Here is a 12844-nt window from a genome sequence, read left to right as displayed (position 1 = left end):
GGGTGTTTTATGCGTCTAAGGAGGACTGAATGAATAGAGAGAAGGTCTGAGAATGGGGGGCGGTCTGTCCTGCTGGGACTGCCAGCCAGCAGGAGCATCCCCCAACTGCATCCCCTGCCCTGGTCTCCATCCTCTCAACCGCCAAGATCTATCTGACTCTGATGTCAAGCTGGGAAAAGATCAAAGAACCACCCCCTCCCCCAATAAGTGGGTTTCCAAAGATCAGAAGGAGCTCCAGCCCACAGTCAGATTTTAGAAGCAAATCCAAAACAGCACAGAAACATTCAAGTTTCCAAAACCACAGAGGAAAAGGGCAGGGATTTTTCCCTGGCAGCCGCAGTGGGTTTCAGCTGCACAGTTTAGAGCTGAGGCAGGGGCGACTGTTCTGGGCTATCACCTGTCGGGTCCTCATCCCCTTCCCCTTCGGGTTCCACTTCTCTCGTGATGGTGCTGATGATCCGAAGCTCGGGGAAGAGGAAAACCCCCTCCGAGCTTTCAAATTCGGAAGCCGCTCGAGCAAAATGGTGGATGCCGCTCAGACTGATCTTGGGCTCTTCTGGCTGCAAAACCATTATGTAGCCGTCCACTGGGGGGATGGAGATGCAGGTGGCCTCGTTAAAACACCTGTCAACAAGGAAGGGGAGGGGAGGGTCAGGGCTTGAAAAGATGACTTCTCAGGCTATACTCCCAGAGGAGGAAATGTCATAGGGTCATCCAGTATTCTTGCCTGGAGAATCCAATGGACAGAGGAGCCTGGCAGGCCACAGTCCATGGGGTTGCAAAGAGTTGGACGTGACTGAGCACAACACACACACACACACACACACTGCAGGCCACACAAGGGTGCTCGGAGGTGGCACAGGCAGGATTCCACAACCACCTAGGGGACAAGACGCTGGCCACTCCCAGAATGTGCTTCCAAACATCACTCAAAGTTTCTGGAAACAAGTGACCATAAGCTTACAGAAGGGAGGCTGGTTTGTCCTAAAAAACTTAAATGCACATGTTTTCTTCTCAAGGATCACTGGGCAAAGACAGACAAGATTTACTGCTAACAAATCAGCACCTACTTGACCGTGCTGGTGATTTTGAGTCTTCGGATCCCTGGGGTGGGGAACTGTCGTGAATTAAGGTAGGAAACATGCTGCATGGCCTTATCAAGCTCCCCCACGTCCTCTCCCTCCAAGGTCAACGTCGACTGACTAGGGTTGGCCTGGATCTGAAATGGCACCAAAACAGACAGGAGAGGAGTAAGGTTGTCTGCAAGGAGGTGAAACCATGAACGCGCTGACAAAGAGAATTAGCTTGGGATTGATGTGAACTGGTGACTTAGGAAAAGAAAAGCTTGTAGAATTCCAGTGACCATGACCCTATGATACGACAGTAAATATCAAAGGCGCAAACAGATCTGTGATATTAAGAAGAAAAAGAATGCCTGGTCTTTGTTCCTGGTTTCTGGCACGGACCTCCTAAAACCCTTGGAATTTCTTGAGGGACAGGAGCATCTTTTGTTATTCCTGATTAAGCCCCTTTCAACCACCCCAGAGTTTACCTTAATGAGGTGACTCTTGGTGGAGCCCTAGATAGTTTCTGGATAGGGACTGGTTGCTAGAGAAACAAACCGTGTGGTGAGAGTGGACCTTCAGTCCTACCCTTGAAGGGAGAAAGGCTGGAGACTGTGTTAATTGATCACAGTGGTTAATGATTTGATCCATCATGCTTATATAATGGAATCTCTACAAAACCCCCAAACAACAGGGTCTGGAGAACTGGGTTTGCAGACACAGCAAGGTGCTGGGGGGTTGGGGGTGGAAGCCCTGTGCACTCCCCTCACCCCAGGCCCTGAGCATCTCTTCCACCTGCTTGTTCCTGAGCTGCATCCCTTACAATAAACCAGTAACTGTAGTAAAGTGTTTTGTGGGGTTTTCTGAGCAGTTCTGCAAATTATTGAAACTGAAAAGGGGGAGGGGTTTTGGGAACCCTGGACTTGCAGCCAAGCTGGATGGAAGTGTGGGTACCAGGGGCCTGGAAGCTTGTCTGGCAGCTGAGGAGCAGACGTCTGGTGGGCTGTGGGGCCTAGTGCCCAGTCAGTGTCAGGATGGAAGTAGACTATGGGACAACTGGGGAGCAGGGGCCCAAAGAGCTGGAGAGTTAGGGTGTGGTGCCAGAGGTGTGAAGAGTAAAAACAGATCAACCAGTGCCAGTGGCCTTTACACTTGAGGTCAAAGAAGGTGTGGGTGCAGGGGAGTGGGGTGCCAGGCAGGGGGGTGCCTGTGTTACCTTGACACCTCTGCCATTGTCTTCGGGGGTGTGCAGGTCTAGCCCCTCTTTGCAGGTATACAGACAGTCAATCACCTTCTTATCTGTGAGCTTCCCAGAACGGATGGTCAGGCCAGCCAGATTACCTCGGAAAAACTGGGTCATGCGCAGGTCACCACCTGTGGAACATGGGGGAGGGAAAGCAGAAATTGTGGGGGCAGCCTGGGCCTCCCATCTCACTTTTCAATGTGGTGTTACCGGTGGTGGTGGCTTGATGGGTGGACATGCGGGTTAGTTCCTATCAGATCCTGTTAGCCTTGCAGCTGACATGGAAGCACAATGAGGAAATTAAATGGTTTATGATCATGCATGTGGCCCGGAGAAGAGAGGAGCTGGTGGTGATGTGTCCCTCACCAGAAGCCCAGAGGTCCCATGATTGTGGGCCACTCCCCAGTAAGGGTGGTCCATGCTGCACTGGTCACCATGGCACGCAAGTGACATCTTACTGGTGCTAGTCTCTTCAACCACTGCCTTCTCAGTCAGCTGGATCAGATGCTGGGCTGCCTTTTTAAAATTTATTTATTTTTGGCTGGACCATGTGGATGCAGGATCTTAGTTCCCTGACCAGGAATCACACCTGGGCCCCTGAAGTGAAAGCGCTGGGTCCTGACCACTGGACGAAAAGGGAATTCCCCTTAGGTTGCTTTTTTCTAACTGAGCATATTCCCAGAATACATACAAACTCGGGGATGAACATACACAAGCAGGAGTAGAAAGATGAGTGTTAAAACCCCATCCTGCACTTAGAAGCCTAGTATCAAGGCCACTCAGATGGCTGTTTCATTGACTCACAGCATGCCTGTCTCCAACTACTGAGGACAGCTGAGGAGAGTGAAGATGTTATAAGAAAAAGCCAGAAAGTGGCCCTTGACAGGCTGTCACAAAGAGCCAATATCAGGAGGTAGTAAACCCTGTTCCTACACTGAAGGAGAAGAGCCTGACTGTCAGCAGCACGTCTCAATCCTGACAAGGACATTACACGCAACATCACTGTTAGGGATTGAGATCTCTAAGAAACATTATTTAGAATTTATTATCGGGCAGGACAGAATATCTAGACACGAGTCTTTTCCTGTCTGGTGGTTCAGACACACAAGCAGCAGGAGGTAGCCTCCCAAGCCTTGTCTGTGAGATTTCAGCAAGGTGTCTCAGACAGTGGGATGGGGTGAGATTTGATGAAGGGGGTAAAAGAAACTCCCATTAGTGCCTCGCATGAATGAGTCATTTGCTCTCACTTCAGCTGGGATCAGCACGGGCAGAAAAAGGAAATCCCATGATGCAATGGGGCAGCATAAGGCAAAGCAGCAGCTCAAGACAGTGTCTGGGACCCAAACGCAACTGGGGTGTCGCATGCGGAATGGGCAATGAATGGAGGTCTTGTCTTTAAATGAAACACAATAGTGAACCGTAGGCAAGAGTCCAGGGACCTGCGGAGGCCAGAGGCACAGGCTCAGTTTCATTGTCACTTTCAACTCCTGAATACTCTGTAGAAAAGCAAGACAGACAATATAAAAGGACCAAGAGGTTAGGCTCTTCAGAACTGGACCTTGAAAATTAGTTTCGAAAAGTTACCAAACCCAAAGAGAACACTTCGCCTCTCATCCCTCTTGACACACTCCACCTGGATGAAGCTTGTACATCATCACCTTTTACCACCCCAATGCTTCTTCCCATCCTTTTAAAAAAAAGTTTAATTGTAGTTGATTCACGAAGTTAATCTCTGTTGTTCAGCAATGTGATTCAGTTACACACACACACACACACACCCTTTTTCATATTCTTTTCCATTATGGTTGATCAGAGGATATTGAATATAGTTCTCTGGGCTATCCAGTAGGACCATGTTGTTCATCTTTTTCCAGTCTTTTATTTTGCCTTCCTACAGCCTCCTTGCCAAAACACAAGTTGGATTAAAAATAAGACGGAGTGAAAGCCGTGTGCTCAATTCACTGATCTCTTCAACCTGCCCAGGCAGGACCCAGCCAGATGGTGGCTGACGTTGGTGGCAGAGACGGACCCCATGCAAATGGCAGCCCTCCTGGACCACAGTGCCAGCCTTCCTGATGGGGACACACACATCAGCATCCAAAGGGTGCTATGTAGTGAATGTGTATAACTTTTGAAGGCTCAAAAGGAGTACATAATTGGTTGAGACTTTGACTTCCAAGGGACAGAGGAAGGAAGGCATTTTTAACCAGTTTTTCTGAACAGGAAGGGAGTCAGAGATTAGGGAACTTAACCCAGAGAAACATACTCAATCAGTGATGGCTCAGGGACAGCAGCTGCTGTCCCCACCAGTGTTCTGGGTCCAGGCACACACCCACCCGATAAGAGGACAGAGTCTCCACTTTCAAGACTGCTTCCCTGTGTCCGCCCCATCTTGCAGAACAGGCCTCTCCACCTTTAGCTTTAGCTGCAGATGAGTGGGCTCCAGACCAGGTGTGCACAGGTGAGCCCTGGGGCCCACATAGATCCTCTGTCTTCACAACCCACAGTAAGAACTGATGTTTCTGTTGATGCAATGAGGGGGCCTAAAGCCTGAGTTCCCCATAGTGAATTTGAAAAGAAAGGGATCTCAAATCCCCTGAAAGGAAGAAAGGAGATCTTTTTTCCTGTTAACTACAATTTCTAAAAACTTGTGTTTGGTTTGGAGATCTAGGGAGATTTTTCTGGCTGAGGATGCCGAGAGGGCTGAGGTAGAAAGAGATGAGAGAGGGTGAAAGTGACGGCCATCTGACAGCAGAGGCACCAGGACACGAACAGGAAGGCAGACTGGAATGTGAGGGCTTATTTTAACCCATGCAACAAAGTTCTCAGAATACAAAATAACACTTAGGTTGGCTCTTGTATTCTTATTCAAGTCTTTACTGAGAAATTGTGGAAGCTAATATGAACTGAAATTTTAAGAATAAGAAAAACTTCCGATATGCCCAATAATTTATTCCTCACTCCTTGGTCTCACGTTCTCATTTCTTACAACCGACTGTCACCAGAATTAAATCTGGGAATTCACTGAAGAAGTTCACTGTGAATACTGTCGTATTCCTTTTCATTTGAAAGGATCTGCAGGAAGATTATGAAATTCAATCCTCCTAAAAGCAGCAAAACTGTCTTGGAAACTGTTGTTGTTCAGTTGCTCAGTCGTGTTGGACTCTGCAACCCCACGGCCTGCAGCATGCCAGGTTTCCCTGTCCTTCACCGTCTCCCAGAGTTTGCTCAAATGATGTCTTGGAAATTAGGCTCTTTCATAAATTTCTAGTCTAACTCCAGGTACAACACTTCCACAGAGAAGGAAAAGGAAGGCTGATTTAGCAGGTACATGTGATGATGACACCCTGCAGTCACACAACAGAGTCAAGGGCAAGGGTTGGAGGCGGGACCCCATGAACCTCAACGGCAGACCAGGAGACCTGTCAACTTGGGTGGGAAAGATCACATGCTTATTTTCACTAACTTCTAATATTTAGTTTTCCCTTTCCTTATAAATGTCAGCTACAAATGACAAGAATATTGGAAGAAACCGTGACTTTGCAAATAGAAATCATGTCCCATTGCATCGACAAGCATTGTTACAAAGCCCCTTGCTATTCTGACTCACAGCAGTTAACAGATGTGCCTGATCTTCACATGTGAAGAGTGGCGCAAATGTTACTATTTCACAAATAAGGGCTTTTAGCACTTGCATAACTGTATGTACTTCAATCTAATTGGTCACCTTTGAAATCCTATGTATTTTATTTTATAGGGTCATAAGAAATTATCCTTCTAAGAAGGGATCCTCAGGCTTCCCAGACTACCAGAGGAATCCATGGCACAGAAAACGTTAACACTCTTCATTCGGTGGATCAGAGACCCCGGCCTGAGTGCACCAGCTCCAGGGGTTCAAACCCTAGCGCCATGTGATCAGCTGATTAACACGGCTTGCTTCTTTTCTTCATCTCAGTTTTTCAGCTGTGAAATAGGGATAAAAAGAGCTTCTGCCCCACAGACGTACCACTTAGAATTAATGAGATAATGTATGTTAAGCCATAAGCACACAGCCTGCCACTTAGAAAACAAGAATAAGCTGTACTGTCTTGCTGGTGATTGTCATCACATCCCATCTCGGTCTTTCGGCAGAGACGCCCACAGACTCTTCTCCAGTCCTCACTGCAGTGCTTCTACCAGGCTACCAAGCACAAACACTCTGATGTGCCCTCTGGGCCAGAGCAACTCACACATCTGCTGTTTCTGTGTTTTTGTAAACTTTCCAATTAACAGATTAATTTATAAACATATTCCTCAACACACTCTCTCTCTGCACAACGCTCCCTCCCAGGCCCTCAGGAAGGGTGTTCCCATCCTTCACTGCCTCCAGCGAGCATCACAGAGCTGCCCCAAAGCCTTGCACAGCAATGCCCCCAGAAAGGCAACACCAGGCAAAGGAATGAAAAGATAAAGGACAGGACAGCAAGGAATGAGAATACTGAGAAGAGCCTGCTTCTATTAATATCAACACAGCAGAGAAAAAGTATTGCTCCTGAGACTGAGGGGAAAAGGAGTACCCGTGACCGTTACCTTGCCAGCAAGCCCCAACCACAAGCTGGGTTTCGATCTTGGATGGATGAAGTGGGTAATCTTCAGTGACAGAGAAGGGCTCATGAGGGACACCGTCCACGTAGAGGGTCACACTGGGGATTTCCACGTTGAGGACGTAGTGATGCCATTCCTCGTCACAGACCTGTGGGGCCAAGGGAAGTGTTAGGTGTGTAACACTCTCCTTCCTTCTCACCCTTCCACACAACTGGACACGAGAACGAATTTCTGTTTTCCTAGAAAGGAAAAGATTTAATGCAACAGGAACTTCCCTGGTGGTCCAGTGGTTAAGACTTCGCCTTCCAATGCAAGGGGTGTGGGTTCCATCCCTGGTCAGGGAACCAAAACCCCACATGCCTTGTGGCCAAAATACCAAAACATAAAACAGAAGCAATATTGTTAACAAATTCAATAAAGACTTTAAAAATGGTCCACATCATCAGTCAATAAATAAAAAGGCAACAAAATATGTCTCTTCCCACCATGTCTCACCCAAAGGGCCCAGGTGACAACCACCTCAAGGACATGTCAGACTGGGGGGCAGGGAGGGGCGCTTCAAATGGTGAGCTGCCCAACCCCCTTCTGCCAGGAGCGTGACACGAGGGAATTCTAGTATCGGCAGGATGGTCACCACTCGGGGGGCTGGCAGTTCCTTTTCTGGATCAAAATGAAAAACACCTCCCGTCTCAGAATGAGGCCCACTGTGCATCATGTGCTTTCCTTTCTCGGTTCAAAGATGATGCTCTATACAAATATGAACATTAAGCTCAGGTGGCCAAATTCAACTGAGTTCCTCTCCTATCCCTTGCTGTCACGCAGGGAGTGCTGGTCTGCAGTCTCCGAGGCCCCACCTGGTCTGGCACTGGCCTGATTTCTGGCTTATGTTTTATGCAAGAACAGGGACAAGCAGAGAAGGAGATACTGTGGGATGAAATTTCTAAACATGCCTTTCAAATAGTTTGCCCAAAGCTTCCCTGGTGGCCCAGTGATAAAGAATCTGATGACAAACGCTGGAGACATGGGTTCAATCCCTGATGTGAGAAGATCCCACATGTGGCAGAGCAACTAGGCCTGTGTGCCACAACTACTGAGCCCATGTGCTGCAACTACTGAAGCCCACACATTCTAGAGCCCATGCCCTCCAACAGAAAGGCCACTGCAACGAGAAGCCTGCGCACCCCAATGGGAGAGCAGCCCCTGCTTGCCGCAACTAGAGAAAAGCCCAAGCAGCAATGAAGCCAAAAATCAAATAAATGAATAATTTTTTTTTCCAGTTCAGTTTAGTCGCTCAGTCGTGTCTGACTCTTTGCGACCCCATGAATCGCAGCATGCCAGGCCTCCCTGTCCATCACCATCTCCCGGAGTTCACTCAAACTCACGTCCATCGAGTTGGTGATGCCATCCAGCCATCTCATCCTCTGTCGTCCCCTTCTCCTCCTGCCCCCAATCCCTCCCAGCATCAGAGTCTTTTCCAATTTAAGTTTGCCCAATTTACCTTTTAGTTCTAAGAAACTGAACCAAGGAGAAATTGAGAGCTTAAACAGGCCAGAAACATCAAAATAAATGAAGACATTACCAAAGATTACTCCCAAAAGAAAAGCAACTGCTTTTGAGCCTGAGGAAAAATTCAAACCTATAACACTGTATATATGTTTAGTATATACTCATGATATGTGTGTATATAAATGTGTCATCACATATTTCTAAATAAAGGAATTACACAGTAATTCACTTTTGAGATAGGTTCAGTTCAATTCAGTCGCTCAGTCGAGTCCAACTCTTTGCGACCCCATGAATCACAGTATGCCAGGCCTCCCTGTCCATCACCAACTCCCAGAGTTCACTCAGACTCATGTCCATCGAGTCAGTGATGCCATCCAGCCATCTCATCCTCTGGCGTCCCCTTCTCCTCCTGCCCCCAATCCCTCCCAGCATCAGAGTCTTTTCCAATGAGTCAACTCTTCATATGAGTTGGCCAAAGTACTGGAGTTTCAGCTTTAGCATCATTAAGATCTTAATTTTAGTTTAAGTCTTTATTTCAAACAAGTTCTGTAATAGAAGTTTCTTCAGAAAGTAATTTATATTACATTCCTAGTTTTACAGATATTACAGGTTTCTAGGGGATTAGTAGAATAACACTGTACTTAAATATCAGTAATATTTGGTCAAAGTCCATGAGCATATTCTAAGAAGACAGTAGTCAAGTTCAAGTGCGTCGCTAAGTCGTGTCTGACTCTTGCGACCCCATGGACTGTTGCCCACCAGGGTCCTCTGTCTATGGGATTCTCCAGGCAAGAATACTGGAGTGGGTTGCCATGGCCTCCGCCAGGGGATCTTCCTGACCCAGGGATTGAACCCATGTCTCTTCTGTCCCCTGCTGGCAGGCAGGTTCTTTACCACTAGGGCCACCTGGGACCACTCCAACTACTCACTTTACATCAACAATAGCCTCGCTCCCCTTTGTGCACGTGTGTGCTCACTCAGTTAGCTGTGTCTGACTCTTTGAAACCCCATGGACTGTGGAGCCCACCAGGCTTCCCTGTCCATGGCATTCCCCAGGCAAGAATACTAGAGTGGGTAGCCATGTCCTTCTCCAGGGAATCTTCCCGACTCAGGAGTTGAACCCAGGTCTTCTGCATTGCAGGCAGATTCTTTATCAACTGAGCTACGCAGGCAGTGAAGATAGTAGTAGAATTAGTATAATTTTTTAATTTCCTTGAAAACAGGGAGATGAGGAGAGTGAAACCCCAAGCCACAGACAACACCCACGATAATACTGCTGATGAGGTGACTACATGAATGCTGAGACAAGCCAAGTGGAGAAAAGCAACAGGGTTTCAGATTCAGGAGATACCAGAGGGTGTGAAGCCACATTAAAAAAAAAAAAACCTTTATAAAGACAACAGAAAGGAGAGTTCAAAACTTAAAGCTAGGGGGAAAAAAAGTCATGTTGATCAACTATCTCTTTTCAAAGTGTAGGAAAGCTAATTTCATGTAAAACTGAGGGTGGGGGAATGGAAATGATCATGACTCAATTCCACATGAAGTTTTTAAAAGGAAAAGAAAAGACAAACAAAGGGAATAATATCCCTTCAGCTAATGAAACCATACCTGAAAGTCATACCTAACAAAAGAGATGAGAACAACGATCTTTTATCTTAAAACATGCTAAAAGACACAAGGAGAATGACATAAAACAGTAAAAAACAAGTTCATAATTAAAGCAACTCAGAAACGAGGTGACAGGATACAGAAATGATTTAAATGAAAGGGATGGTTACAGTAAAAAAAGGTGAAGAATATCAACAAAAGATAAAAGGACTCCCCAGGGAGGAAAACCAAAGCAATGAAAAAGAATACCGAAAACCCTGCATGAAATACCCAAATATTTGAAACTAGATACTATAAGAGAATAACACATATTTGGGAAAACAGACCTAAAACCACCAAGACGTATTCATAAAATTAAAAAGAAGAGGAAGAGAAAGAAATACATCCTATGATCATCCAAACAAAAAGACTAAATATTTTATAAATGAAAGAAAATCAAGTTGTTGTCAGAGTTTAATAGCAACATTTTATGTTAGAACTCAATGAAGGAGAGAGATTTTCTGTTCTTAGAAATCTTACATCTGAGCCAGAGATGAGATATCCAGCCAAAGTGACCTTCAGTATAAAGGCCACAGACAAACTATTAAAACAACATGTAAGAACTTAGGAATTAACTGTTCCCATGAGCCCTTCCTGGGAACACACTTCCTACCACCCAAGTGACCAGAAAACAAATGCCACAAGGATAGTGACACTGACCATTGATGGCTGCTTACAACACGAAGAGAAAAAACCAGACCCAAGGCTTAAACAGATCAGAAACATTAAACCCCATTCTGATCAAGTCTTTAGAGCCCACTCCCAATGTACGGGGTATAAAGAAAAGAGAGGAGGGACTTCCTGGGTGGTCCAGTGGTTAAGAATCTGCCTTCCCAAGCAGGGAATGCAAGTTTGATCCCTGGTATAAGATCCCATATGCGGAGGAGCAACTAAGCCCACGTGCCTCAACTATAGAGAAGCCCACGCACTCAATAAAGAGCGCATGTGCTGCAACTAAGACCCAACACAGCCATAAGGAAGTAGGCAGATAGATAAATACATAAATATTTTTAAAAGGAGGAGAAGACAGAGGAGCATGTTACATTACACCACAGGGAAGCAACCAGGCAAATCTAAACTCTTGAAAACTATGGGACTAAAGCCTGATTTTATTACCAAATGAATTCCAAGGGAGAAGAGGAGAGTCTATAGATTAAAATAAACTCAAAAAGTCTATCAGTCAATCCCAATGTATGGCCCCTTATTGGATCCTGATTCAAACAAACAAAACTGTAAACACAAAAACACCTATGAAACAATCTGAACACTGGATGGATATTGAAAAACTATTAACAGTGGAGGTAACAGTGAAGTAAGACTGACCAAGAGCTGATAATTACTGAACCCAACTGAAGGGTGTGTGGAGTTGTGCCTTATACTAATCTGTCCACTTTTACCTATGTCTAAAATTTTCCGTGATAAAGTTTCAAAAACATGTAAACAGAAGGAACTAAACACTGGGATGCCCCTGGCAGTCCAGGGGTTAGGACTCTGCTCTTCCACTGCAGGGGGCATGGGTTTGATCCCTGGCTGGGGAACTAAGATCCCTCATGCCATGGGGTGCAGTCAACTTTTTATTTAAAAGAAAAGAAGAAATTAAATATATAAATGCAGGCTATGATTATGAAAACAGAACTATACTTAAAATGTATACCTATGCTGCAAAAGTTTTTTTCTGGATACCTTTCTTAGTGTCTTGAAAAAATTTATGACAATGGTTTCCGAGAAAGAAATGATCTAGGTAAATAAAAATGACAACAGTAAGAGATGAATGCTGTCACCTGGACAGTGACCTCATCTTTCTACCAAAACACACTTTCTTCCTCTCATATGGGCTCTTATGTATCTATCTTGTAACAGTTTCAGACAATGCTATATTTCACCAACTATAAGCACATATAACACTATGTCCGCTCATATCTACTAACTCCAGGAGACAAATAAATTAAGCCCAGGCCAAATGTTTCCTTCTTGTCCCAACTCTAAATCATGAGACAAAACAACCTGCTGTGATTGTAATGGAAAGGCTTTCTCAGTTCACAGCATCTCTTTGCTTCCTATAACACATTGATTCTTTGCACATGACACTTGCTTTTTTACCACTGCAACTGCTAGGAAATCAGCCTTGCAAAGATATGACATCATCACAAGAAGTTTATAATACGATCTAATGCCAAAACTGTAAACTCCTAATACTCCTTTAATACACCCAAGACCTAGCAATTCATGTGATGTCTCAAAGATGTCAAGACTGCTGGTTCCTTGAAAATTTAAAATATCGTGTCCCTGAATTTGCTGAGGCACCAAGAGTCCTGGGCACAATTTGGGAGCCAAGGACTTAGACAATGAATAAACAAATACAAGGATCTCAATTTTTAAGTAAGTGCTGCTTATCTCAATAAATTAAACACAGTATTTTGTATTTGAAACATACTATTTCTTTATATAGGCACACCTTGGAGATACCACAGGTTTAGCTCCAGACCACAGCAATGAATCAAGTATCACAAGAAAGTGAGTCACATGAATTTTTTTGGTTTCTCAAAGCATAAAAAGTTATATTTACACTATACTATTAAGTGTGCAACTGCATTATGTCTAAAAAATACCTGTGTCTGTGCGTCTGTATTTTAGTCGCTTACTCATGTCCAACTCTTTGCGACCACATGGACTGCAGACTGCCAGGATCCTCTGTCCATGGAATTCTCCAGGTAAAAATACTGAAGTGGGTTGCCATGCCCTCCTCCAGGGGACCTTGCCTGACCCTGGGATCAAAGCCAGGTCTCCTATATTTCAGGCA

At 45.3% G+C, this 12844-nt stretch overlaps 1 protein-coding gene across 10 annotated transcripts in view; it reads right to left on the bottom strand.

Annotated features, from left to right (window-relative positions):
- The window catches only part of CLSTN1 (calsyntenin 1), a 75982-nt gene that overhangs the window by 4445 nt on the left and 58693 nt on the right, over positions 1-12844 (bottom strand). For 4 of the 10 annotated variants that reach the window (XM_027564968.1, XM_027564969.1, XM_027564973.1 and 1 more), the window contains 4 exons: positions 6877-7039; positions 2281-2438; positions 1071-1219; positions 398-624 (listed from right to left, as the gene is read on the bottom strand). In XM_027564968.1, coding sequence (XP_027420769.1) covers positions 398-624; positions 1071-1219; positions 2281-2438; positions 6877-7039 — 697 coding nt within the window. Of the gene's footprint in view, positions 1-397; positions 625-1070; positions 1220-2280; positions 2439-3725; positions 3804-6876; positions 7040-12844 lie in introns of all 10 variants that reach the window. The other 6 variants (XM_027564965.1, XM_027564967.1, XM_027564970.1 and 3 more) reach the window with 2 other exon arrangements.

The sequence above is a fragment of the Bos indicus x Bos taurus genome, chromosome 16 (assembly GCF_003369695.1).
Source record: "Bos indicus x Bos taurus breed Angus x Brahman F1 hybrid chromosome 16, Bos_hybrid_MaternalHap_v2.0, whole genome shotgun sequence".
Taxonomy (NCBI): Eukaryota; Metazoa; Chordata; class Mammalia; order Artiodactyla; family Bovidae; genus Bos; species Bos indicus x Bos taurus.
This window is presented reverse-complemented; position numbering and strand designations above follow the sequence as displayed.